Source organism: Pelmatolapia mariae, linkage group LG23 (assembly GCF_036321145.2).
Source record: "Pelmatolapia mariae isolate MD_Pm_ZW linkage group LG23, Pm_UMD_F_2, whole genome shotgun sequence".
NCBI classification, from domain to species: Eukaryota; Metazoa; Chordata; class Actinopteri; order Cichliformes; family Cichlidae; genus Pelmatolapia; species Pelmatolapia mariae.
This window is the reverse complement of record NC_086246.1, coordinates 31010817-31033671: the sequence shown is the minus strand read 5'-3', so window position 1 is coordinate 31033671 and position 22855 is coordinate 31010817. Positions and strand designations below refer to the sequence as shown.

The 22855-nt window shown below is 41.9% G+C and overlaps 2 protein-coding genes across 3 annotated transcripts; both read left to right on the top strand.

Annotated features, from left to right (window-relative positions):
- Positions 1 to 629: 629 nt before the first annotated feature.
- LOC134620311 (uncharacterized) lies at positions 630 to 21950 on the top strand. Of its 2 annotated transcripts, none has more exons than XM_063466400.1 (10): positions 630 to 2160; positions 8161 to 8268; positions 10572 to 10717; positions 11258 to 11332; positions 11674 to 11911; positions 12689 to 13173; positions 13584 to 17601; positions 18146 to 18233; positions 18334 to 18387; positions 19351 to 21950. In XM_063466400.1, exons 1-9 carry the CDS (start codon positions 1479 to 1481, stop codon positions 18356 to 18358), a joined length of 5865 nt encoding a protein of 1954 aa, XP_063322470.1. In that variant the 5' UTR covers positions 630 to 1478; the 3' UTR covers positions 18359 to 18387; positions 19351 to 21950. The 2 variants fall into 2 exon arrangements, with proteins under 2 accessions (XP_063322470.1, XP_063322471.1); XM_063466401.1 differs by having other exon boundaries at positions 1581 to 2179.
- On the top strand, positions 19364 to 21950 carry LOC134620407 (actin remodeling regulator NHS-like). The gene has a single exon (XM_063466571.1). The coding sequence runs from the start codon at positions 19364 to 19366 to the stop codon at positions 20039 to 20041; it is 678 nt and encodes a 225-aa protein (XP_063322641.1). The 3' UTR covers positions 20042 to 21950.
- Positions 21951 to 22855: the final 905 nt, after the last annotated feature.

The window sequence follows — 22855 nt, the reverse complement described above, 5'->3', positions numbered from 1 at the left end:
ACTTTGTATTGTCAAACTCAAGCAAAGAACATCAATATCACTTCAGTTTTAATGATGGTTGTTTATCATTCTACTCAGTCCTTTGTAAGCCATCGTATTCCTCAGATTTAAGTGTCATAAACAGCTGAATGAGCGCTCAGCACTAGGAGTACATGTGGGCACACAACACTAATGGCAGTCTCTATGGTTCAAGCTCCACATCATTCTGTCCATTCTGCGTATTTTCATGCTGATAATCAAGACAAGAAATGTTGATTCTGAAGCACATTAATTGGTCAAAGAATCCAAAGAGGATTTGCTGCTGTCAGCACCGTCATTTTGAGGCTGTAATAATATAAATGTTTTCTGGCTCAGCGAGTTTCTATAACCGCTAACTGTAGCTATAGAAGTAGGATTTGGTGCATTTGTTGCAGTTGACAGGTGTGTATTAACCCACATTGTGTGGTGTGCAGGTGAAGTTTAACTAAGCTGTGAAGGATGTTAACCTTCTGTTTAAGATCTAAATTTAGAGATACCCAGTTTGACACAGTAACGCATTACTGAGCAACATGTGTTGTGAGTGTGGTGGTAAATACCTGTCCCACACCGGCCATCTGCAGATCTGGATAATCCTTGTTAGTAGATTAGAGTTAGAGAGAGGAGAGGAAAGAAAGCAGCACTATGTCAACACCTCTGAAGAAAAATCACATTTACTGTTGGACTGTAATCATTTCTGAATTCACATCGGCCGAGGGAGACTTTTCGGTTTGTGGTTTGGAGGTTTGAGGTTTTTATTGTGAAGGAATGAGAAGAAGTTGGACAGAGCTCCTAAAGGTTTTAACTGCGTTCATTCCAGGGTCACACCAAGGTTTTTTTTTTCTTCTTTTTTTTTTTACTGTGAAATGTTGGAACTGTTTGTTGTGAGAAATGGACATTTTCAAATGTGGACATGAGGATCTGGAGATCTGTCACTTATAAACGACTGAGCACATTTTGGACTTTGTGTTAGGGTATTCTTTTTAATTATTATTCTTTATCAACCTTTTCTGATAATACAAATTTGCATGGTTGTTTTGAAACAGAAGGTGCTATTTGTGAAGATCTAACATTTTAAGACTTTTATTGTGAAATGCTCAAGGCTCCTTTTGTGAATAACTGGAAAATATGTGCGTCCGATGACATTCATTTTTCTCTTCGACTAAAAGAGACAAAAGATATTTTTAATGATTATTTTGAAATGCAGAATCAAACTCTTTTACAATGGAAGGCTAACTAAATTTGGAGGAATTTTAAAGGACCTTTTCTGGAATTATTGATCCTCTTTGAACATTTATTGTGAAGGACCTGGATAATACAAATCTCTTTATGAGTTTGAATGACAAGGGGTTGAAAACTGTTTCAGGCTTTTACTATGAAAAGATGATAATACTATTGAAGTTTAGTTGTGGTGAGTCACCTGTAATCAGCCCATCAAACTCCTAATCACAGCTCGAGAAACAATGATTTCATATGTGGAATGCCTGGGTGGTGAGGGGGAGGGGCCCGGTGTGACGTCGCATTGTTGGAATTCTGGTCCTGATGAAGAGCGAGATGAGCTTCTTCCACGCAAGATGATTGCCTTGCAACCAAAAACAGAGGGCAGCCTGCGCCGGCGCCTGCTCAGAGCTAAAATCTACCAGCACCATGACGCTATCTATGGGTTAAATGCAGGTGGCGTGGGACAGCTTGCATCAGCCTCAAGTGAAAAAAAGCCCCTCCCAGCTCACCTGCAGTATCAAGGAAACAGCCCCTGGTCCCGCCCCCAGCAACTCCCACCACGCTCCCATGTCAACCCTTCTTTCACCCCAGAGGTTCGTGGGAAACTGTTCCTTACTCCAGAAGCCTGCGGTAAACCCCATCCACAGTCTCCGCCGCTTCAGCTGCAGCGCCCTAACTGCCCAGTGCTCACCCAGCGACGCAGAACTAGCTCCTGCCCCCCAACCCCAGAGCCCCGTCCTGGTTACACCATGCCTGTCCCCTTTCATCTTAGAACTACACCCCCATTCAAGGAGCCAGAGCCGCCACCACAATATCGCTACAGGCCCAGCAGGAATTGCAAGACAAGCTTCTTGTGCTTTAGACGTTGCAAAGGGAGAATGTCTGGGAAGGAAGCAACCCAAACTACACCCCTTCTACACAGAGGTACTACCAAGAAATTTGGGTAATCAGAATACTGCTACTAGTACTTGGTATTACACTGCTAGAAAGATACTGTCCAAGCTGGGAATCCTGAAATAGTTCTTTTGGTTTTGAGTTACTTCTACTTCTACTACTTTGAGTTTTGAGCAACTTCTATCTCTTTGGATCATTTTGGTCCTCAAAGATTTCAGATGATAGTCAGTCTAATAGACACATGTGTTTGGGTTTATGTGGTACTCAATCATATCAGGCAGCATAACACACTCCGAATTACCTCCTTGTTTGAGACCGTTAATCAACCAACCAGTCCTGGGTTATCCCAGTTTGGTGCAAGGTAGCCTAGCTTAGTTCAATTTAGTTCCCACAGATCCCAGTCAGCCTGAATTGACTTTTAAAAGTCCCAAATACTCCTAGATACTGTGGCAAATTGGGACAGTTACTTTTCTGATATTATGAATGGTACCATTTCTTATTCTGGATTATCTATTTGAGGTTGCATAATCAAAGGTATTACGTTTTGCTTGTATTCAGCCCAGAATAGTGCTAAATTGTGGGTCTTGAATGGTTACTACCACTCTAGCTCTGTTTAGTCTGGTCCCAAATGATCTCAGTTTTCCTGATGTTGCTCTTTGACCTCCTGAATATTCTCAGCTACTCTTGTTTGACCATTTCCGTTCTGTGAGTTATGCTTGTCTGGCTCTCTATGATCTTAAATCTGGCACAAATTTCAAATTTTATTTGGCCCTAAATCTAGTTGAAATTCACTTTTGTTTGATCGCACCCGGAAGGACTGAATTCCTATGCATGTAAAAATGTCCTATAAGTTGTGTTAGGCCCTGAATGCTGCTAGCTAGCCTTGCTTAGCTCACTTTGGTCTCCAAGGATTCCAGCTTGAGGTCCTGAATTATCCCATTTATTATGGTCTGGCTTTATTTGGCCCTGGACAGCTTGGTTTGATGTTCTAAATGGTCCCAGCTATGCAGATTTAGCTAAGTTTTGTAACAAATAATAGTAACTCACCTAGTTTGGCATTATAAAGCCCTCAATGTTCTCAGCTGTCATGTTTTGGTTTGATATAGTCTTAAATTGGAGTAGTTACTTTGTTTTGGTTTATTTGGTTCTTTGATATTATGAATGTTTTTTAGCCACTAGTCTGGTCCCAAATGATCTAAGTTTGCCTGACGTCACTCTTTGAGGTCCTGAATGTCTTCAGCTATTCTTGTTTATCCATTTCCATAAAATATAGAAAGATGGCTTTACCTGGCTCTCTTTGGTTCTAAATCTCGCACAAATTTTAATGTGTTTCTTCTCATCAGGGCAGACTAGGATCCACTGCATGTGAAAAGATCTTAAACTGCTCAATTCAATTTGCTCCTGGATGACTTGGGAAGAGATTTCTCATGGCAGATATTCATAATTAGTGGTGTCAGTAAAATTAAAGTGTGATACAATAAAATCTTCCAGATTAGTTTGTTCCAGTTTGGTTCAGTCTTTGCCTCACAGTTTCTTCATGTTTAAATGAGAATATTAGAGCAGCAACTCAGTGCCTGCACGTCTCCTGTGGCTAAGTAAACACACTTTCACACACGCTGTGTGACTGTCTGATCAATAATGCATCACAGGACCAGTCAGCTATTATTCTCTGATAACATGCAGAAGAAAATCACACCAACTCTCCATATTCTTGGTTAATTATCTCCCCTGTGTGCATAATCTTCTTCATGTGTACGTGTGCGTGTGCGCAAGGATTAGCTGCCGCTCCATGCATTGGCCTAAAAGCTAATTCCACGAATAACAGATGATGAACAGGCTTTTTAGCTGCAACAGCTGCTACCTGTTAGCTTCCTAACATTTACCTTCAGTATCCTGCCCTCATGTTGCCTTTGTGGTGACTTTCCACAGCATTTAAAATGTTAAAACAAAAAACAATGAGCATCGATCAGTCAGTGGTACGTGACTCTGTCTTTCCCATTGACAGCTGAGAAGCCCCATCCTTCCACTTTCCTGACTGGACAGCTGACAGAGTTCAGAGTTTAACAGATTCAGACTATATATAAGACTATGACATAATGATAGTGTGTCCTACTTACTGTCTAATTAATGAAACTAATTAAAACAGTGAGAAGGTGAAGACAGACAGACAGGCTGTCAGCCATGAAGACGGTAATTAGCTGCTCCACTGGCCCACATAGTCGGCACAGTTACAGACTGGAACTGTCCCAGTTGGTGATGATGAAGGTGATGATGAAGGTGACTGTCAACTCTATCAGCCATTACCAGTGTTACCACAAGTACTTAGGGTTACACACGTTTTTACTGTGGAGAATATGTGCAGAATATAGTCTTGCTGAAAAAGCAAGATTATCCCTAAAAAGAAAGAAAAAAGAAAAAAAATACAAAATACAAAATTTGACAAAATGCCAACATTTTGTCCTGAAAACTATGAAACTGACGTTAGCCAATGTCCAGGCCATAAGGAATGACAGTTAAAGAATGGTGTTCTTCTTGAAATAAGCAATGCTTTACCTGAAAAAGACACCATCTTCATGGCAATATATGGAACGTAGCCCAAAACCTGTGGATATTTATTAAGGATTAATAAAACCTTCAGGGATGTACAAGTTACCCCTGTAATGTCCACTAAAGACATCTACTAAGACAACTGGGCATTTTCAACAATATGTTACAAATTTTAAAAAACAAATCTCCATCATGTTATGGTTCTCAGTCAGTAAAGGGTGGTGGGGCCATTCAAGGCTGGGAATGGCTTCTGCACTAAATGGTGGAGTTCAACTATTTTGGGGTCTGGTTCATGATCGAGGCCAGGAAGGAGTAATAGACTAACAGATGGATTGGTGCAGCAGTGATGCAGATGTTTTTACAGTCTGTTGCGGTGACGAGAGAGCCGAGTGTGAAAGCGAAGCTCTAGAGTTACTACATCTACCTTCCCACCCCCACCTATGGCCATGAACTGTGGTCAGTGACCAAAGGAATGTGATCACAGATATAAGCAGGGAAATGATTTCCTTCTCAGGCTGTCTGGGCTTTCTGCTAGAAATAGGATGAGGAGCTTGGTCATCCCAGAGAGATTTAGAGTCTCTCCTGTAAAGCTACCTGAGAATACCGTGCCGTCACTCCAGAAGACCTGCAGGGCAGGCTGGTTAGAGGGAGATCTGGGCTTTTCTACTTAGACTGTTGCCCCACATTCAGAAAAGCGCCACAAGATGGATGGATGGATGGACAAGAAAATAGTATTCTGCTTTATTTATATCATTCTTTTGAAAGGTTATTGTTAAAAATAGATACAAATCTGACTGTAAAAAGACGAAATATACCCTGAAGGTTTTTTGTTGGAGTTTTTTGGGGGGATTTTGCCTCATTTTATCCCTCAGATGCTGATGTCAAGGCTGATGTCCACACTTTGACAGCATGTCTTCACTCTATTTGGACCTCACAAAGATAGAAACATGAGAACACAGAGAATAAAAGATGAACAGGGATACATCAGAGGCACGCACACACTTTGAATTCTGTTTCTTCATCTCCCTTCATCTACAAAGCATCATGTTTCATGTGTCGTTGTGATAATGCGGTATTTGCGGGTAACCTTCATCACCTGGCGACACACATGAAGGACACACACGTGTGCTGGCTTCCTGCCAACAGGGTATGTGTGTGTGCGCGCTTGTGTGGATAAGAAAGGAAGAAAGAGGGGGGAGCGAGTGACATAAAAAGAGAATAAGAGAGAGAGGAGTGGGAGGAGAGTGGCATTGCAGCGAGTCGAGCTGCATTACTGCTGCTGCTCGCCCGCTCTCTTTCTGTTTGCTGCAGCCTCAGGAGTGTGTGTGTGTCGGTGTGTGTGTCTAAACGAGTGTGTGGCGTCGTTATGGTTCTGATCGGAACGGCAATCAAATCTGTCCTCAGATATCTCAGTAAGACCAGAGGTGAGTGCCACTGTATTGATGAGGGATTGATTTACCATTGAGCTGTACATGTAGAGTGAGTTATAGCTCTCTAAAGATGACCTCATAGATACCACCCCCTGATTGGCTCTCAGGTGCATGTAAAAATCATGTCAAACGTAGTTTAGATCAGCAGTTTAACGAGCATTTGAAATGTGAGTTTATATTACCTGTAACCATAGTCTAAAACATTAGAGACCCTATTCAAGGTCTCCAGGACTGTCTTTAAATGCCTTGTCAGTAAATCTTATTGACTTCAAGAACCTAATTTAGGGATCATTGTAAGACTTTTTCGGCATTTGCGGTACTTTCTCAAGGGGTCCTGGAATCTCCACAAGGACCCCTAGGATGTCTTCTTGAGGTTTTAACCCTTTAACCAGTAACCCCCAGAAACTCTTCAAGAACAATGTATTTTATTTAAAGGCTTTTGTCAGGACTCGTGGACCCCTGGAATCTCCACAAGGACTCTTGGAAAAGTTATTCAGAGCTTTATAACCTCGTAGTGACCTCTAGAACGTCCTCAAGAACAATTTAAATCTCTTTACAGACCTGTGTTATTTCTCCAGGACAACTGGAAAAAAATAATCAAGGAACCATAGTATCTTCTTAATGATCAGTGTGGACATTTAGTATGTCATCAACATACAAGGGCATCTTGAATCACCGGAACATTTGCAATGACCCACTGAAGCTGCCACAGATGTCTACTGCCTGCTCAAGGACCACTACCTATCAAGAACTTCTGGGACCCCATTAAGAACTACCTAGCTTCTCCAGGTTCATATCAAGGACCAGCAGAAGCACCTCAGGAATCAGGATGGTCTCTTTATCATTCCGGTACTCCTTGGTGGTTCCTGTAATTCCTTTATGGCTTCATCAAGGGCCTCCTTCTAACATAAAGAACCTCCTCAAGAACCCGGGTACCTGCCACAGGACTCATCAAATCTTCTCAAAGATCTGTGATCCCCTCTCAAAAATTGACACAACTTGCCAGACCTCCTTGAGGATTACTTGGACCCCATAAAGACTGTTTAAGCCTTCCTAGAAGAACTGCACCTTCTTCTTCAGAGCCAGTGAAAACCCTGCAAGCCTTATATCGAATCTCTAATGTTTTAGAACTTCAAGCACCACTGAGGCTTCTCGAAAACCCGCAATACCTTCTTAGACACTTCTGGAACTGTCTAAAGTATTTATCGGACCACTGCCAATCACTGAAGAGTATTTTCATATTTCAGCCTCTGCATACTTCTTCTAAAGAACCCACCAAAACACCTCATGACATCGTATCAAGAATCTCAAGGACCATATTTACATCTTAAATAATCTTTCGTATTTCCCAAGGACTTTGGCATTCCTTCAAGGATCTCAGGAGCTTCCTGCATCACCATTTCAGTCCCCTTAATGTTTGTTTCCATTGTTTGGTTTAAACCCTAAGGCTGTGTTCAGGAGAAAAAATAAAATAACCTTTTCTTGATTAAAATTTAATAGTGTCTCAGCTACAGTGTTTATTTACTTGTCTTTTGATTGACAACAAAGCCAGAACATAAACAATCAGCCATCACTCATCAGTGATGACTTGGATTGTGCGATTAAAGAGAGATGTGGTTGATTAATGGCAACAAATTATCTTTTTTCTCGTTTTTTTGAATATTATTAGGTTGAGATGAATGACTAAAACAAAAAAAAAAAAAAACACTCTTAGTGCAGAAAAACAAAATCAGTCATAAGTTATTGTAAGAAAGTCCTACTTTGTATTATAAGAGGTGTTTTTGGTTCTGATGTCTATACACTGCAGAAAGCTGAGACTCAAGCTCCACATCTGTCCATACATCTGTCCACTGAATACCACAGACAGTCAATCTGCTGCTCTTTCACAATAAAAGCTCTGTGATGTGGAGGTCACCTTGAATAGTGCTGAGTGCGGCAGCTCTCATCATCACTGCTCCTCTGAGTGTGAAAAGATTTGCTGAAACAAGATTAAAACCCAGAAAGCAGCCTCACTCTCCCTCTCTGTGTGTGTGTGTCTTTGTTTGTGCTGCAGGGGATGGGGACAGTAAGTGGTCTGTTCACTACACTACCCAGAAGCCTCAGCAGGGTCTGCGCTTCATCCCTGGCAAAAGGCGATCAGGCAGTGCTGATGACCTACGAGGTGAGAGTGGTACTTTAGTGTTTCGTCAGTTAAGCTTAGAAAAATGTGAGATTAACTGGATCTGTAGGGAAACACATTTAGAGTAATGCTAAGAGACTTGAGAAAGTCTCTAGATGAAAATAAGTAGCCACACTTTAAATCCTCCCCTGATTTCTGGTCCTGTCTCACTCTAATGGAACCATACTTTCCAAAAGGAACGCCATGTTATCTTCAATAAGACTTAAAAGTAGCTATTGAGACCATAAACCAATGAAAAAAAATGTTTACTGACATCATAGTTCAGGTGAGAAGTTTGGTCATTTTTCCTCATATACTTCAATACAAACAGACATGGTTTCGTAACCAAAATGTCACCCACTGTTGGCAACTGGAAAGACTGCAGGTTTAAGGAACTTCAGATTCACTTTTCATTCTGTGCTTCTACATCCTTGTACTAACAAAAAAGACTAAAACCTTCAAAGCATTTCAGACGCTTAAGTGAAAACCACATGCAGCATAAGTCAGCATTTAGGAAATGCTGTTTAGGTGTGGTGCAATCTTACTCAAAAAGTAAGAGAGAATTATTGCTAAATTATTTATATTTTTGAACAGTTCACAGTGTTTGAATCGTGGGGCTTTGTTATTTCAAATAAGGAAGAGTCAGAGTCACCGTTATTCCATATCTTGAAGAAATGGCAAAGATGAACTGAGCCAACCTCAAGCTGCTGCAGTTACAGTATATAAGCTCAAAGAGAATCAGAGATAAACTGGATTGTATGTGAAAAAAAAGGCAGCAATGATCAAGAATTACCAGCTCTGGTTACAGAGAGAGAGAGTGAGAACCTTCATTAACTCAAATATTTAGAGAGCCTGGATAAAATTAGGAAGAAGAAGTGAACAGACAGGCAGCAGCTTTGAACCTGAGTCCAGAACAGCAATCAGACTGTTTTGTGAAGGAATCGTGAACTGAGACATTCACTTAAAGAAGTCTGTGTATAAACTCGATCAATAATACCTGAGTCCCACGAGGAGAAACTGCAATGCGGCTGCCGTAGAAATGACTGAAAACACTAAAACCACTGCTCCACATTTTAGAAGCATCTCTGAAGTGGCTCTGCAATCCAAGTTAATTATAAGTCCTTTCAAGCCGCACAGAGCAGATGAGGAGGGCAGGAAGTCGGACATATGAATGACATGGAGCATCTGGTCAGACTAAATGAGGTCTGCTTCAGAACACATTCACAGCCTGAGTTAATGGATTGAATCTGTATCCATTCTTAGATGTAGACCCAGGTGCAAAAGATTTTTGATAAATAAGTAGATTATAAGTATTTAAACAATTTGAAAATATTTAAATTAAGTTAAATTAAATTTTTACAGTGAATTAATGAATAAATAATAAATGTGTTTTTCCCTATTTTTTTGTCTTCCTTATGTCATATTATATATTCTGTAAAATATTTAAAGAAGAAAATTGAAAATAATTTTTGGTCAAGTTCAAGAAGTGTGTGAACCCCCAGAGCCTCAGAAGTCTGTTACACACAAACCTTAAATCCTAAGTGTGTGTGTGTCCTGTAGGATTAGCATTGGCTGACAGATGCCAGCAGACAGTGACCTTCTGACCCGACACACTCACACAATTGCTGCTGAAAGAATACGTACTCTTCTCCACTCTTGTTATTGCTCTGTATGGGCTGAAGGTGGAAATGCTCACAATCTTCCTCACTGCAGTGGCAGATCACTAATAACTGTTTATAACACTGTCATGTCTCTAAGGCTCACATTGTTTGGGTGTTTACACCAACAAATCTGCCAGGAAAGACTGCAAAAGCAGCTGCCTGTTAAAAGAGATCCTTATCGTTTGCTCTTTAAATGTTTACGTCTCTGAAATCTGCAGTAAATCCTCAATCAGCCATCAGTCCTGATAAACAGCCTCCTGTCTGTTTTTATAGCTGCTGAGCAATAAAGGCCTTTTACACTGTGTTTGATTCCCTAAATTTTCAGTGAAGTACTTAAGCTTTATAAATGATCAGTTTCCTTCGCTTGAGGCCATAAATCCTGGTTCTTTGATGCTTATCAGAGAAGTAATTAAGCTTAGAGGTGACAGCAGCCTGTGAGCAGACTGCAGAGTGCTGCAGGGGTCTGCATGCAGCACGCTCTGCAGCATCGCAGCAGCTGCAGCGCCACAAGTCACTGCGAGAAAACACAAATGACGAAGGCTGAGCTCTCCCGCTGATCCCAGCTGATCACTGCTGCAAAGCTCACACAGTCCAAAATCATTCTCACTCAACTCACTATTTTCTTTTGTCATGGTGTGTTTGTAGCATGTAATGGGCTGACTCAGCATGGCTACGGCGGCCCAAGTGGTTCTCAGCCCCACCCCCCCAGCCCCACCCTTCCTCTCTTCTCCGGCATCAACCAATCAGACGGAACCACACGACGAGGGTGGAGGGACAAAAGCAGGAAGATGGTGAGAAACATGTAAAGATGTTTATACAGATGCAGTGATATATATTAATGGGGCTGAAGACAATGACACCAGCGCTACCAGTTCGGTGTCTCTGACTCATGGCCCGGGAACTCAATTATATCAGCCCAGCGTGCTCACCATTACATCTGAAAGAATAAATTGAGAATAATTGGTACTGGTAACTTTTTAAGCTATTTTTATTGCCACAATGTAAAATACAAGACAACAGCTTCTTAAAGGACAAGAATCCTTTTGTTTCGCCATATATTTAAAGGAGCCTGTATTTTTATATATGTTCATTGTTTATTTTTTTAATCCAGTTTCCTGATTTAAAACTACAGACATCTGGTTTGATGTGTTCTGGATCTTTTTCTGTTAGTGCAATCAGTGCAGAATCTTTGTGTTTTATTTCCATCTGCTGGTCAAACTGAAGTACTGACACATCTTCTGCCATCAATTTGTTATACTCAATGATTAACCTTTCTTTTAATTGTTTTTCACATCCTTTGATCCTTCCCTCGTGTTCTCAACCCTCCTCAGAGGTCCAGAGTCTTGGACTTTTTCTCTAAGTCTTGCTTTTCAGTTTGTTTCAAGTTTTCAGTTTGGAGAAGAAAGGTAAACATGGAATAAACATGTCTGTAGTACACTAGATTAGATAAAACTAAAGTAGAGTAGCATTTCAGTTACACCCAAACAGGCTTTTTACCCTAACAGTCAACAAAGTCGAAGTCTTAGAGGGTTTATACTTAAAACAATTTTTGGCTCACATGAAATTCCTTTAAGGCTAAATTAGCTGGACTAGCAAGGACTCCACCATGGAATTAATTCAGCTACTCACAGGTTTAATTTGACCCCTCCAGGCTAGATTAGATCCCAACACTGCTGGACTAGATTTAACTGAATTAAAACCCAATTTGTAAACCAAAATGTTCATTTCTGCCTGTTTTCTTTGTCAGTCCACAACATCCTCAGAGGAAGATGAGATGTTCATCTTGAACAACAGGCGACCCCTGACACCACTGGTCCTGAATCCCGTCCATCTCACCTCCTGTTGGGATGATGATGACGAGCAAACATATGAGCCAAAAGTAGAAATGGATATGGAACCGCCCCCTCGACTTCCAACACCGGAGGAGAGGATGAGGCAGCAGGCCGAAGCAGTCGCAGCAGATATTGTTCCTATTAATGTAACAGGTACAGCTGGACTCAGATCCAGATTCTGTTTCTAAGGACTCTGAACTTAATATTGAAACTCATCTAAAACTTTAAATGTATTTCTGCTATATTGTCTACACTGAATTTCTACTTGCATCTGGTTTCAAAAACAGACTGAGACATAAACTTGAGATTTACCTTTAAATTTTTCTCAGGCTCAAATCAGTTTGATCTTCATAGGAAGTTCTTCTAATTTAGAGCAGACCAGAAAGCTTTTGTCATCTTGATTCATGCCTTAAAACTTAAAATCTGGAATCTGGATAGGACTCAGATTTGAAATATAAGTTAGCCTAGTCTAATTTGAGACCCAAATCCAACTTGAAGTTCTACTTAGGCTTGAGGCTTTACTTCAATTTAACTCACCCAAATCTTGGGACTTGGTAAATTACCTTTAGCCTTTTCAGAATTAACTCTGGACCAAGAGTTGAAATCGGAGGTACATTTTCATCTGGATTCTGCTCTCACAGAAACTTGATTAACTTTTGTTTAATAATTATATAACTATCAACTATAACTTTAGATCTTACTTGGAACTGAGATTTTTTTTTTCTTTCAATAGAAGCTTATCTTGAAGACCTTAAAGGGACATATGATTTTATCAGGACTCTAATTAACTAACTGGAAACATCAGAGTTAGGATATGATGTGAGGTTTAAGTAAACTACAGCAGGACTTATAGGCTAAACTTGGATTCGGAGTAGCGACTTGGTTTCTCATGTCTTGACTGTTGCCTTTTTGTATGTGTTCACACTTAAGGTGAGAGTTTTGATCGCCAAGCCAGTTTTCGAAGAACACTTTCCAATGCTGACTCACTAAACCGACGACCCCGGAAATTGAGCCGACGCAAGACAGTTACTGGGATACCAGATAATGCCCTCCCAAAGTCTCCCTCTATCTCTGACGTTCTTCCTGGTCAGTTCTCCACTGTGGGTCGACCTGCATCTGAATGTACCTCTCCCCATCAGCAGAGGAACATGGAGGTGGAGGAAAAGGGAGATCTAAGAAAAGAGGAGCAGCTGTCAACAAGGAGAATCCGAGCCCCTAAAGGAGAGGGAATGTCCAGCCTCATGGCCTCCCTTACCTCTTCCCCACGTATTGGTAGCCATTCCAGCTCCTGCTGCTCACCATCCTTGGAGAGCCACACCCTCCCCCGTCCGGCAACCAACTCCTCCCTGAACTCCGAGGCCAGCTGTAACAGTGTATCCTACAGGACTCTCAGCGCCTCCTCATCTTGCTACCAGGTAAATTAATCAGAAGTTATTATTACACTAATAAAGTCAAAGCATAAATTAAAGGAGTTTCCAGATGACTGGCATGCTAATGTCAGCCAACATAGGCCAGAGGCAAGACAGTTCAGAACTAGACTCCAAACATTTCCCCAATGAATAGAATGTCCTACAGATGCTGAGAGTATGTCATGGGCTCAGAGCCTTTCATTTGTTGACCTTTCTAAATTTTTAAGTTACTGTTGCTCACTGTCGGTTGGGTAGAAGAGAAATATCAAAGCGATAGAAAAGCATCAGATACTTTGGATTTTCACACTAAATTTACTATACGGGCTTTTTGAGGAAACCAAGTTATTGTAAGTTAGAAATGCGTGGAGCACATTTTAAATAATTTGTCTCTTTTTTATTCCTGTTTTCTTTTCCAGTCACAGGATCTACATGGATTCCCCAGCGATCTTCACCCCCTGCTGCCCTTTGACCCCAATGCCAGAGTAATGCCACAGTCTCCTTCTTCCTCCTCTTATTCCTTTCCCTCCTCACCTATTATATCATCTGTCCCTGCAACCTCTAGCTGTGCCCTACAATCAGAGTGGGCTTCCCCCAGTGATAAGCCCAATAATGAGGCCCTTTCTTCCCCCGGCTCTCTTCCCTCTTCCCCTATCACTGATTCAGAGACTCAGTTTCATTACCCAGCACAGGATGACCTGACAACCACAAAGCAGGACACCCAGTGTTTCTCAGATGGTTGTCCCTACACTGGAGAGAGGTGGAGCTACAAAACCCTCTCTCCAAGCTCCAGTGTCCACAGTGGAATTTCCCAGGAAATGAGATGTGTTTCTGATGAAGGTTGGAACTTCGATCCACTTCTCTCCTCTGGTCGGTCCTCCCCTTCTTGCACTGATAGCAGCTCCTTGCGTTCAGTGAAGATGTCCTCTCCCTTGCTAAACCGTGAGAAAAGGAAGTCAAGCACATCCTCCTGCTACTCTCATTCTGTCACCCGCAGCATCTCCCTTCGCAAGTCCAAGCGTCCACCTCCTCCACCATTGCGTTCTGATTCATTGAGGCGACGGCCAGGTCGTAGCAAATCTTCGCGTTCTTCTTCTAGTCCCAAGGTGGAGCGCAGTCCCCAGCTGGAATGCACCATGCAGCACACACCTGCGTCATCTCCCCAGAACTTTCAGGACCCCTGGGTGCCCCGAAGTAGCACCAAAAGACGCCAAAGTGGGCTTAACTGTGGTACAGTTTCAACCTTTGAGCCTCTAAACCCAGACTGCCAGGCATCAATCTCTTCTGACTCTCCTCCTTCCAACCTCGAACCAACTCACCTTAGCCCTGGGTCTCCAGGTTCAGAGGAGGAAGGTCTGACTTTTACTCTCAATCACCAACCTCCAGCTTCCTCTTCTGTGGCTGGGCTTCAGCGACTTGCTTCGCCCTCCAGTGGGTACTCTAGTCAGTCTAACACTCCAACTCCTGGCACGCCAGTGTCTTCACCCCTCATCCCATCCTCCCCTCTCACAACAAGTCCTGGAGCTTTCTCCCTCCCCCCAACCTCACCTTTCTCCTCTTCCTGCTTTACCTCCTTCCCCCTCTCCCCTGTCGCATCCTCCCTGCCTAGGACAAGGTCTCGAGGTGAAGGCAGACCAAAGCCACCAGTGCCAGAGAGGAAGTCTTCACTTTTCTCATCCCTTTCGTCCTCATTTTCTTCAACCTCTTCCCTCTCCTCCTGCACCTCCTCAGACTCCTCTGCCAAACATATTAATCTTCCTGCCCCACCACCTCCTCCTCCTCTACTCGAGTCTTCTTTGCTTTCACTTTCCTGCTCTCCCATTCATGAAACTCTTCCTCCTCCCCCTCCTCCTCCACTGCAATCCTGCTCACCTGCTCCTTGTTCTTTCACTAAACTTTCTCTTGTTCCTCCTCCTCCACCATCATCCCTTCCTCTGCCCCCTCCACCGCCTCCTCTCCCACCATTATCCCTTGCCAGGCCTTCTCCTCTACCTCCCTTCTCCCGGCCTCCTCCTCCCCCCTATTCCTACGCTGTCAGGCAGACTTCCCATCATGATCTGGTATTTACAGTGTCATCTTCCACCAACTTCCCTCCTCCCCCAACTTCTCCCCCTCCTCCCCCATGTTCAGAACTCCCAGACATGCCAATTGCTGACCTCCCTCCACCGCCACCACCTCCCCCTCTCCCTCCTTTGTCTACTGTCCCCACACCTTTTGCCTCTGTCCTCTCCCGACCAAGCCCGGACGTGTTTCCACACAAATATGGCAAAGCACACCCCTGCCCTCTGGTAACTGCTCAAGCTCTGCAGGACGTCAAACTCCGCTCTATTAAGAACCAGGAAGTCCTGCCAGCCAATGGTACATCTACTGATGCTGGCGCTTTGTTGTCTGTTGGTAACCATGGTAACCAGGATCTACCAATCAAAGAAGCTCAACACGACTTGGCTGACTTGACCAAAGGAAACCTTGTTTGCCTAGCCAACACCAGTGTTAAACTAGCCGAACAAGGATCAGAAAACGATATCTGTTATGTTGCAAACAATGAAGATAATACAGCTAGTGCATCCTTGGATAATGCTAGCCTTCACAGCCCAGACAATGCTGAAATGAAACAACCTGGACATGAATCAGGTGATGATTTCTTCAAACAAACAAAAACAGAGGTTTTGGCAGATGAGTCAGATTTTAACAATCTTCAAAGCTCACAAAGCATTATGCATAACACTGCTAGCAAAAGACGCCTTGGGCTTCAGCTGAGGAATGGTGGAACTCCTCAATGTAGACAGTCCAATGAACAGAGAAAGAAAGATTCAGACATGTATGCTACACTAGCTAACAATGAAATCTCCAGTTCTGAGAGTCCATGGGTGAAAATGTCTTATGAAACTGGCAATAACCACATCAGCACAATAAGTCAACCTATGTCTTTCCAACAAAACATTATAGGAACAGTGCTAACAGACGCTAAGCTCACAGAACTTGCAGAGATTCAAAGAGAATGCAGAAAAATGCTGTTAGAGAGCAAAGAGGAAGTGGAGCAAAATGACAAGAAAAAATCACAAATGCAGTCACTCTGTGCTGCTGATGGAGATTTGAAGCATGTTGATATTAAACACTGTAACAGGGACTTGAAGCCAAGTAGCCCAAGAAAGCTCCACTCTCCAGAGAAGCCAGTTCCACCAAAGAAGCCTGATCTTTGCATTCTGGGTCTCACGGCATCCCCCAACGCCACACGAGAACTCGATGTGTTGAAGAGCAATGGACAAAGTGCAGCATTTTCACCAGGGTTCAACAGCCAGTCACAGCTTCCTGCTGATTCTTTCTGCACACCTTTACACAAACATGTGACCCATAGTCCCCCTTCACCAAAGCACTTGGTGTCCACCAGTGATAACTCAGTGACACCTGTATACTCAATTAACACAACATCTGCCAATATCACCATGCACTCACCTGCCAGCTCCCCTCGACGGACAAAACCACTAATTTTGCACAAGAAACCAGATCTCTCACTGACCTCACCCAAAACAACCAAACCACTCTTTCCATCTAAAACTACAGGAGGGGCTTCCATGGGGACCTCTGGGACTGGAGGTGCTTCACAGAGTCTGTGCACCACAGCTAGCAGTAGCACCTTGAAAACCATAGGCACCGGGACCACAATGGCTCGAAACACTTTGAATGAAACCTTGGATACCTTAAAGACCAACTACTCCCTAGGAACCATGGGAATGTATAGAACCTGTGCCTCCTCAAGGATCATGGGAATGGCTACCTGTAGCACATTAGGGAACTCAAAGGGCCAAGGAACTACCTCCACATGGACTGAGGGCACCCAAACTGAAGTAACACACCCCAGTTGTGGTGATATCAAAACAAAACTTTATCAAGATGATACACCATTTCAGAGGAGAATGATGAGGTCATCACTAGCTGAAGATGAAGAGGAAGATATTAAGGAAAGTTTGGAAGAGAGAAGGATTAACATGGCAAGGATGATGATGATGTCATCCACCACAAAGAAAAAAGACAAAGGAAGGAAAAAGAGGAAGAAAAGGCCAGGCAGGCAGCTGCTAATGATGTCAGCAAAAATGGAACCCTCCCCATCATCTTCATCATCTTCATCTTCATCATCCTCATCATCCTCTTCATCCTCATCTGGAGATGAGAGAGATTTAAGAAAAGACAGGACAGTCCAAATAAGCCAGAAGATGAAAGTCAATAAAGTTTGGGACCAAGACACAAGTGATTCTGAAAGCTCCTTCACTTTGATTGGTCAGAGCAGGTACTCTCTCAGCAGCGCACTGTCCACTGACAGCCTGCGGGGGGAACTGTCACTACCAGACCTTCTGATACAAGAGCCTGGTGAACAACAAGAGGAACCTGGAGCTCTGAGAGGAGGAGAAAAGTCAAAGGAGGCTAGCAGTCCCCAGGATGGTAAGTTCAATCAAGACCACAGATCCTGCTTCTTAACCTATCCAATTCAGATTGTGGTGGGGAGTGAGCCTATTATGCATTATAGCAACTAATATTTACAGATCCCTGTTTATTGTTCTCCAAATGCTCAAATATATAATTTATGGAGTCCTTGGTGAAACTAAGTAAGCATTTTCTGTATTAGCTGTCCCCAGCGTCTGCCTTAGTAGTCATTCAGTAAATGTAGGCAGAGCTTATGTTTGTGCAGGTGTGAAACAAAGTAGGCCAAGTTTCCTGCCCAAACAAGCTGTGAGAGTAGACAAAAATATGCAGGTAAGGTACAGTATGTGGTTCAGTCAGACTACAGCTCAATAGGAACTTACATTTGTGCCACAGTATCATGTCTGTGAATGTCATCTGCAGAGCATACAGGTATCTTTATACCCTTAAAATAATTATTCTTGCTTTTGTATTCTTCATCTTTTCAATTTCAGTTCAACTAAACTGTTAAATGAATAATTGAAGTTCAGTTTTTTTTTTCACTGTCCTTTCCTTTCCTTCCCAGCTGATGTGTTTGGCAGCGTTTCGGCAGATCAGATGCTCATCTCTGGTTGTCCGCGAACCACAGAGGATCTATTCACCATCATTCACAGGTGGGAACACAAAATGTATACTATGCACTTGTTCTGTAAAAACCTTTAAACCACATCCTCACTTGTTGGTTTGAATTCTACCTCTTACTCTATGGAGCAGTGCTGTATGGGAAGGGACAGCATGAATGCCCTGGTAGTTGGGGTCTGTCTACAGGTAAAGCCTTTAATTAGTCACTAAGTGTGTAGTGTCCTTATTATTCTCCTATTATACATAGAAACTAGTTCTTCCTTATTCCCTGTTGCCCCAAATAGGAATAGGAATAAGTTGTAGCTGTCAAAGAATCCAGAGATTTAGTAGTAGTACTTATATAGCGTTTCTCTATTCTAACTGAGCACTTAAATCACTTTTATCCACAAGCCTCAGTGACCCATTCACAAACACATTCATTCAGTACTTTGTTCTATGCCTTCAAGCACACACACTCACACTCAGATGGATGCATCAAAAGTTATTTGGCATTCAGTGTCTTGCCCAAGGATACTTTGGCATGTAGACTGGAGGAGTCAGGGATCATTGGTATTCATGTATACACAATAATTACAGACCGAGAAAGTCAGTTTGGGAAGGTAAGCCACTGACAAGAAAATACATCTTTCCTGCTGGGGAGGTAAGGAAACAAAGGTGTGATAAGATCAAGCAGTCCGACACACAGTAGAGGGTACAAAACCATCTCCAGACATTGTCTGGTTCTCAAAGCCACAAGTAGGTTCAAACCTCCAGACAGATACCAAGAGAATGTAGTCAAAAAACATAATCACTGGTAAACTCGCAACCTGTTCTTCCTCAGAGACTAAATGTAAGATATCTACTTCGTCTACTTGTTCTTTGATCCCCAGCTAATTAGCTTCTCCTATACTTGTGAAACAAAAGTGCTTCCATCCAAGTTCCCTTCCATTCCTGTCACGTCATTGTTTATGTACCCTATATTAGACATTTTCTTAGGAACTTATGCCTTTGTTGTCTATTTGATTTTTTCACATTTCTAGAAGTTGCCTCTTGATGTTAACTAGAAACTTTTAAAATAGAGCAACTCTCTTGTGGCCATGTAATTCAGTGCATGTAGCTTCTAAATATACAGTTACTATTGTTCACTGTTTTCTGTCACATTTGTGCCAGGTCCAAGAGGAAGATGCTTGGAAGAAGGGATCTAGAAGAAGACAAACATCGTGTCTCAAGCTCGTCCTCCTCCTCCCCCTCCCCTCCGGTGACTCCCACTGACCAGCTAATGCGACCTGCAGCACTCAAGAGTCAAAAGTCAGCAAGAAGTGAGAGCTTTAAGGCTCTCCTGCTGAGGAAGGGCAGTCGATCTGATTCTTCATCTCGAATCTCAGCAGTTGAGCGACTTCGGAAAGTTGTTTCTCCCACTGCAGCAGCTGACCTTCATGGAGCGCCACCACCTCACATATCATCAGACCAAGTAAACTCCACAAGGTCCCTCCAAACTGGAGAAACACATGACATCAGTGCCCACCTGACTCTTGATGTTCAGCGACCTCTCAGATCTCCATGTGCTCAGAGCTTCTCCATGATGTTCGAATGGAGGCAACAGGATCTGCCACATAATAACCTCTTCTTCTCATCTTCTTCCTCCTCTCCCTTCTTCTTCCTCTCATCCTCCTCCATGCGCCCTCGCTCGCTCACTCCTCCCTGCTCAGCTAGTCGCCGCTTTGCCGCCCGCTGCCGCCTTGTTGCAGCCCCCATGACTGCAATCTTTGAAGGGGAAGATGAGGAGGAAGATGAAGAGGATTTCAACGAGTCATCGGGAGCTGATGGAGAATCCAGTCTGACACTGGTTGAGACTGCTTGATGGACAAGAAAGCTTGCTGATGTAGCTGGGAGCAGATGGATGTTAGACACCACAGAAAAATTGGATGTTGTCATGAATGTGTGGCAAAGTCTCAGCTGACTCAGTTGAATCTCACCTGAAGCATTTAATTGAATGCACTAAAGCACACTTCCTAATTAACTACATCAGTCACCTTAAAAGGATGTGTACAATATTAATGGTTTCAAGAAAAGAAGCTTGTTGCGATGACACAAGAGTTTCACTCCAACAGTTTCTTCGCTTTTCATTTCGTTTTAAACCACACTAGTTATATGTTTTCCAACATGAGTGACATTAAGTTTCTTTGAGATTGATAAATTCACGTTCTTCTGTCTTCTGCACTTTATATTGGACAAGAAACCCGTGTTTGTTCTACACATGAGAATTTTGTTTTCTTCAGATCACACTTTAAATATTCTGAAACAGTCAGTTAATAATAATACTGTTGAGCAGTACATTTTAAATTTATATCTTTAAGCTCCCCCAAAGTTTTCAGCAACTTCTAGTATATACACAACTGTGTTGAATTGGATATCCTCTGCTGGAGGTGGTTCCTCATGTGGATCCAGGAATTGTGTAATGGACTGACTTTTCACATCATATTCATATTCACAAATCAAACTGAAATACATGGGAGATACAATCTTGATGTTCTTAAGAAGATATCAACAACTAATCTAGATGAAGATCCATCTAGACCCACATCATGGACGATGTGGAGAAAAATATTCCTGAATTTTTTATTTTGCACTCAAGAAATGTTTTTATGGTTGCAGTTAATCATGAAGTTAAAAACTTAAGCCACATTCAAACCAATAAGGTCTAAAGATCGGGCAAAACAAAATAAATTAAGCATTGTTTTTTTTTTTTCTTATATAGAAAAGTAATATCACAATGCTTTCAGCAAAATAAATGTTCGATACTGACCCTTAAATCAGCCAGTTCTAACTATTTGCTGGGATTATCACCTGAGTAATTTTATTGTCCTGCTGGGCTGATGCGTCTCCAAATTTAAGCATCAGTGTAAATGTTTTAATGGCTCGTGTTTTATTTTGATGTTTGTTTCAGTATTACCATTTAAAAGTCTGGTTTTCTACATTATGACCAGCTGCATTCACTGAGACTGTACCTAATAAGGAATGGAGATGGTCCTTTTCTGTAAATATTCCTATATTCATTCGTCTCTCTTATCTATTTTCTTGTTTGTATGACTTTTGCAGCTGAATCTTTGTTTCTATTTTGTATAGCATTTTCAGCCTCCAGCTTAATGAGTCACACAACACTCGCATTCAGTTTTCACCCTCAAATCAGATTTGTTTTTCTCATAGGAGGCATCTATGGAAGCTTGTTTCCATAACTGACAAAAACAAAATAAAAACAAAATCTCAAAATTTTGACTTAACTCCAAGTTCCAAAATTCCAAGTTCATTTTCTCAGAAGTTTGAGTTAGTCAGTCAAACTTTTAATCTTGAGATGATAACCTTAAATTTCGACTTATGGATTGAAAAAATCCTTTGGGTTTTTTTTTCAGCGATGGATGCAAACTTCCATGGGCAGCAGCTAATACGACTACAAACTATCAGAATGAGGATGTAACTTTTTAGGGTGGAGACTTTGTATTTAGAAACATAATCTTATCTTCTCTCTGTGTGAACATAAGAGGTTGAGATTTACTATATTAACCATAAAATGAATGAATTTACTTGGGAAACTGAAATAAATGAGGAAAGCACTGTGAGAAAAGAAGTCATAGGTTAAAGTGATGATCGGGATGAAATGGAGAACTGAATGTGTAGAAAAGCAGCAAAAAGGTGGAAATGAAAGAAATGGAAATGTATGTAAAAAGGTGAATGTAGAAATGGAAGCAATAAAGGACAAATTGATTTCTGAATCTGGTCTACCATTTTGTACAGTGTTGTCAGCCCTGTTTTGGTTTTTTGGGTTTTTTTTCCCCAAAAATGACCTCTGACAAGAAAGACTAATTTCTGCTATTTAGTACCAAAGAAATTTCAACTTTCACACGTTATGCCAAATAGCAAAACACTTAACTGTGTCTCTAATAAAACCTCTGTAACTTTGTGAGTATAGGAAAAGTTTCTGTTTTTCACTTTCTATGATAGACATTTCTGTTTTTTATGACTAAACTTAAAGAACAAATCAAAAAACTGGACAGTCTGGGCCATGATAGCTTTTTCTGTAATTTTACACATTTATTTCATATTAAATCCAAAGAGCTGTGTGGACAGATTCCTTTTTTTGTCACAGCAGCTTTTTTTTTTCATCATGAAGAAAAACAGCAATAGTACATTCATGTAGTTGTAAAAAAGCATGATAATATATTAAATAATCAAGGAGGGTTTCACTGGTTTCGCCCGCTTAAGATCAAAGTGGGCTGTATGTGGCCGGCATTGTAAGATAAGTTTGACACCCCTGCCAGGGCTCTAGAGTGCGACCAATTTGGTCGCAAATGCGACCAAATTTTTCAGTGGTGCGACTAAAAAAAAATATTTTCGGGTAACAACAAACAAACAAAAAAATCTCTGCAACTCTCCGTGTGGTCAACAACAGACACATATTATGCCCCTATCGTGGACTAAACCAATCAGAGATAGTCAGGGGCGGGACCGCTCTGATTGGCCGTGGTCCAGTTGAAAGTGCAGGTGGAAGAGAGAGGTGAGTAACTTGAATAAAGCGATATCGATTCATTAACGGATTCCACACAAAGACGTAAACACAGAGCGGACCCGACGCATCAGAATCAGCTTTGTCTTTCTCGGCTTTCTCACCCCACGGCCC

Bases quoted from the DNA above. Each gene is read 5' to 3' on its own strand.
- LOC134620311 (XM_063466400.1), top strand. From the start codon at position 1,479: ATGATTTCATATGTGGAATGCCTGGGTGGTGAGGGGGAGGGGCCCGGT. The intron at 11,912-12,688 runs GTACAGCTGGAC...TTCACACTTAAG, and splicing joins TGTTCCTATTAATGTAACAG to GTGAGAGTTTTGATCGCCAA. The intron at 18,234-18,333 runs GTGGGAACACAA...TCTATGGAGCAG, and splicing joins CTATTCACCATCATTCACAG to TGCTGTATGGGAAGGGACAG.
- LOC134620407 (XM_063466571.1), top strand. From the start codon at position 19,364: ATGCTTGGAAGAAGGGATCTAGAAGAAGACAAACATCGTGTCTCAAGC.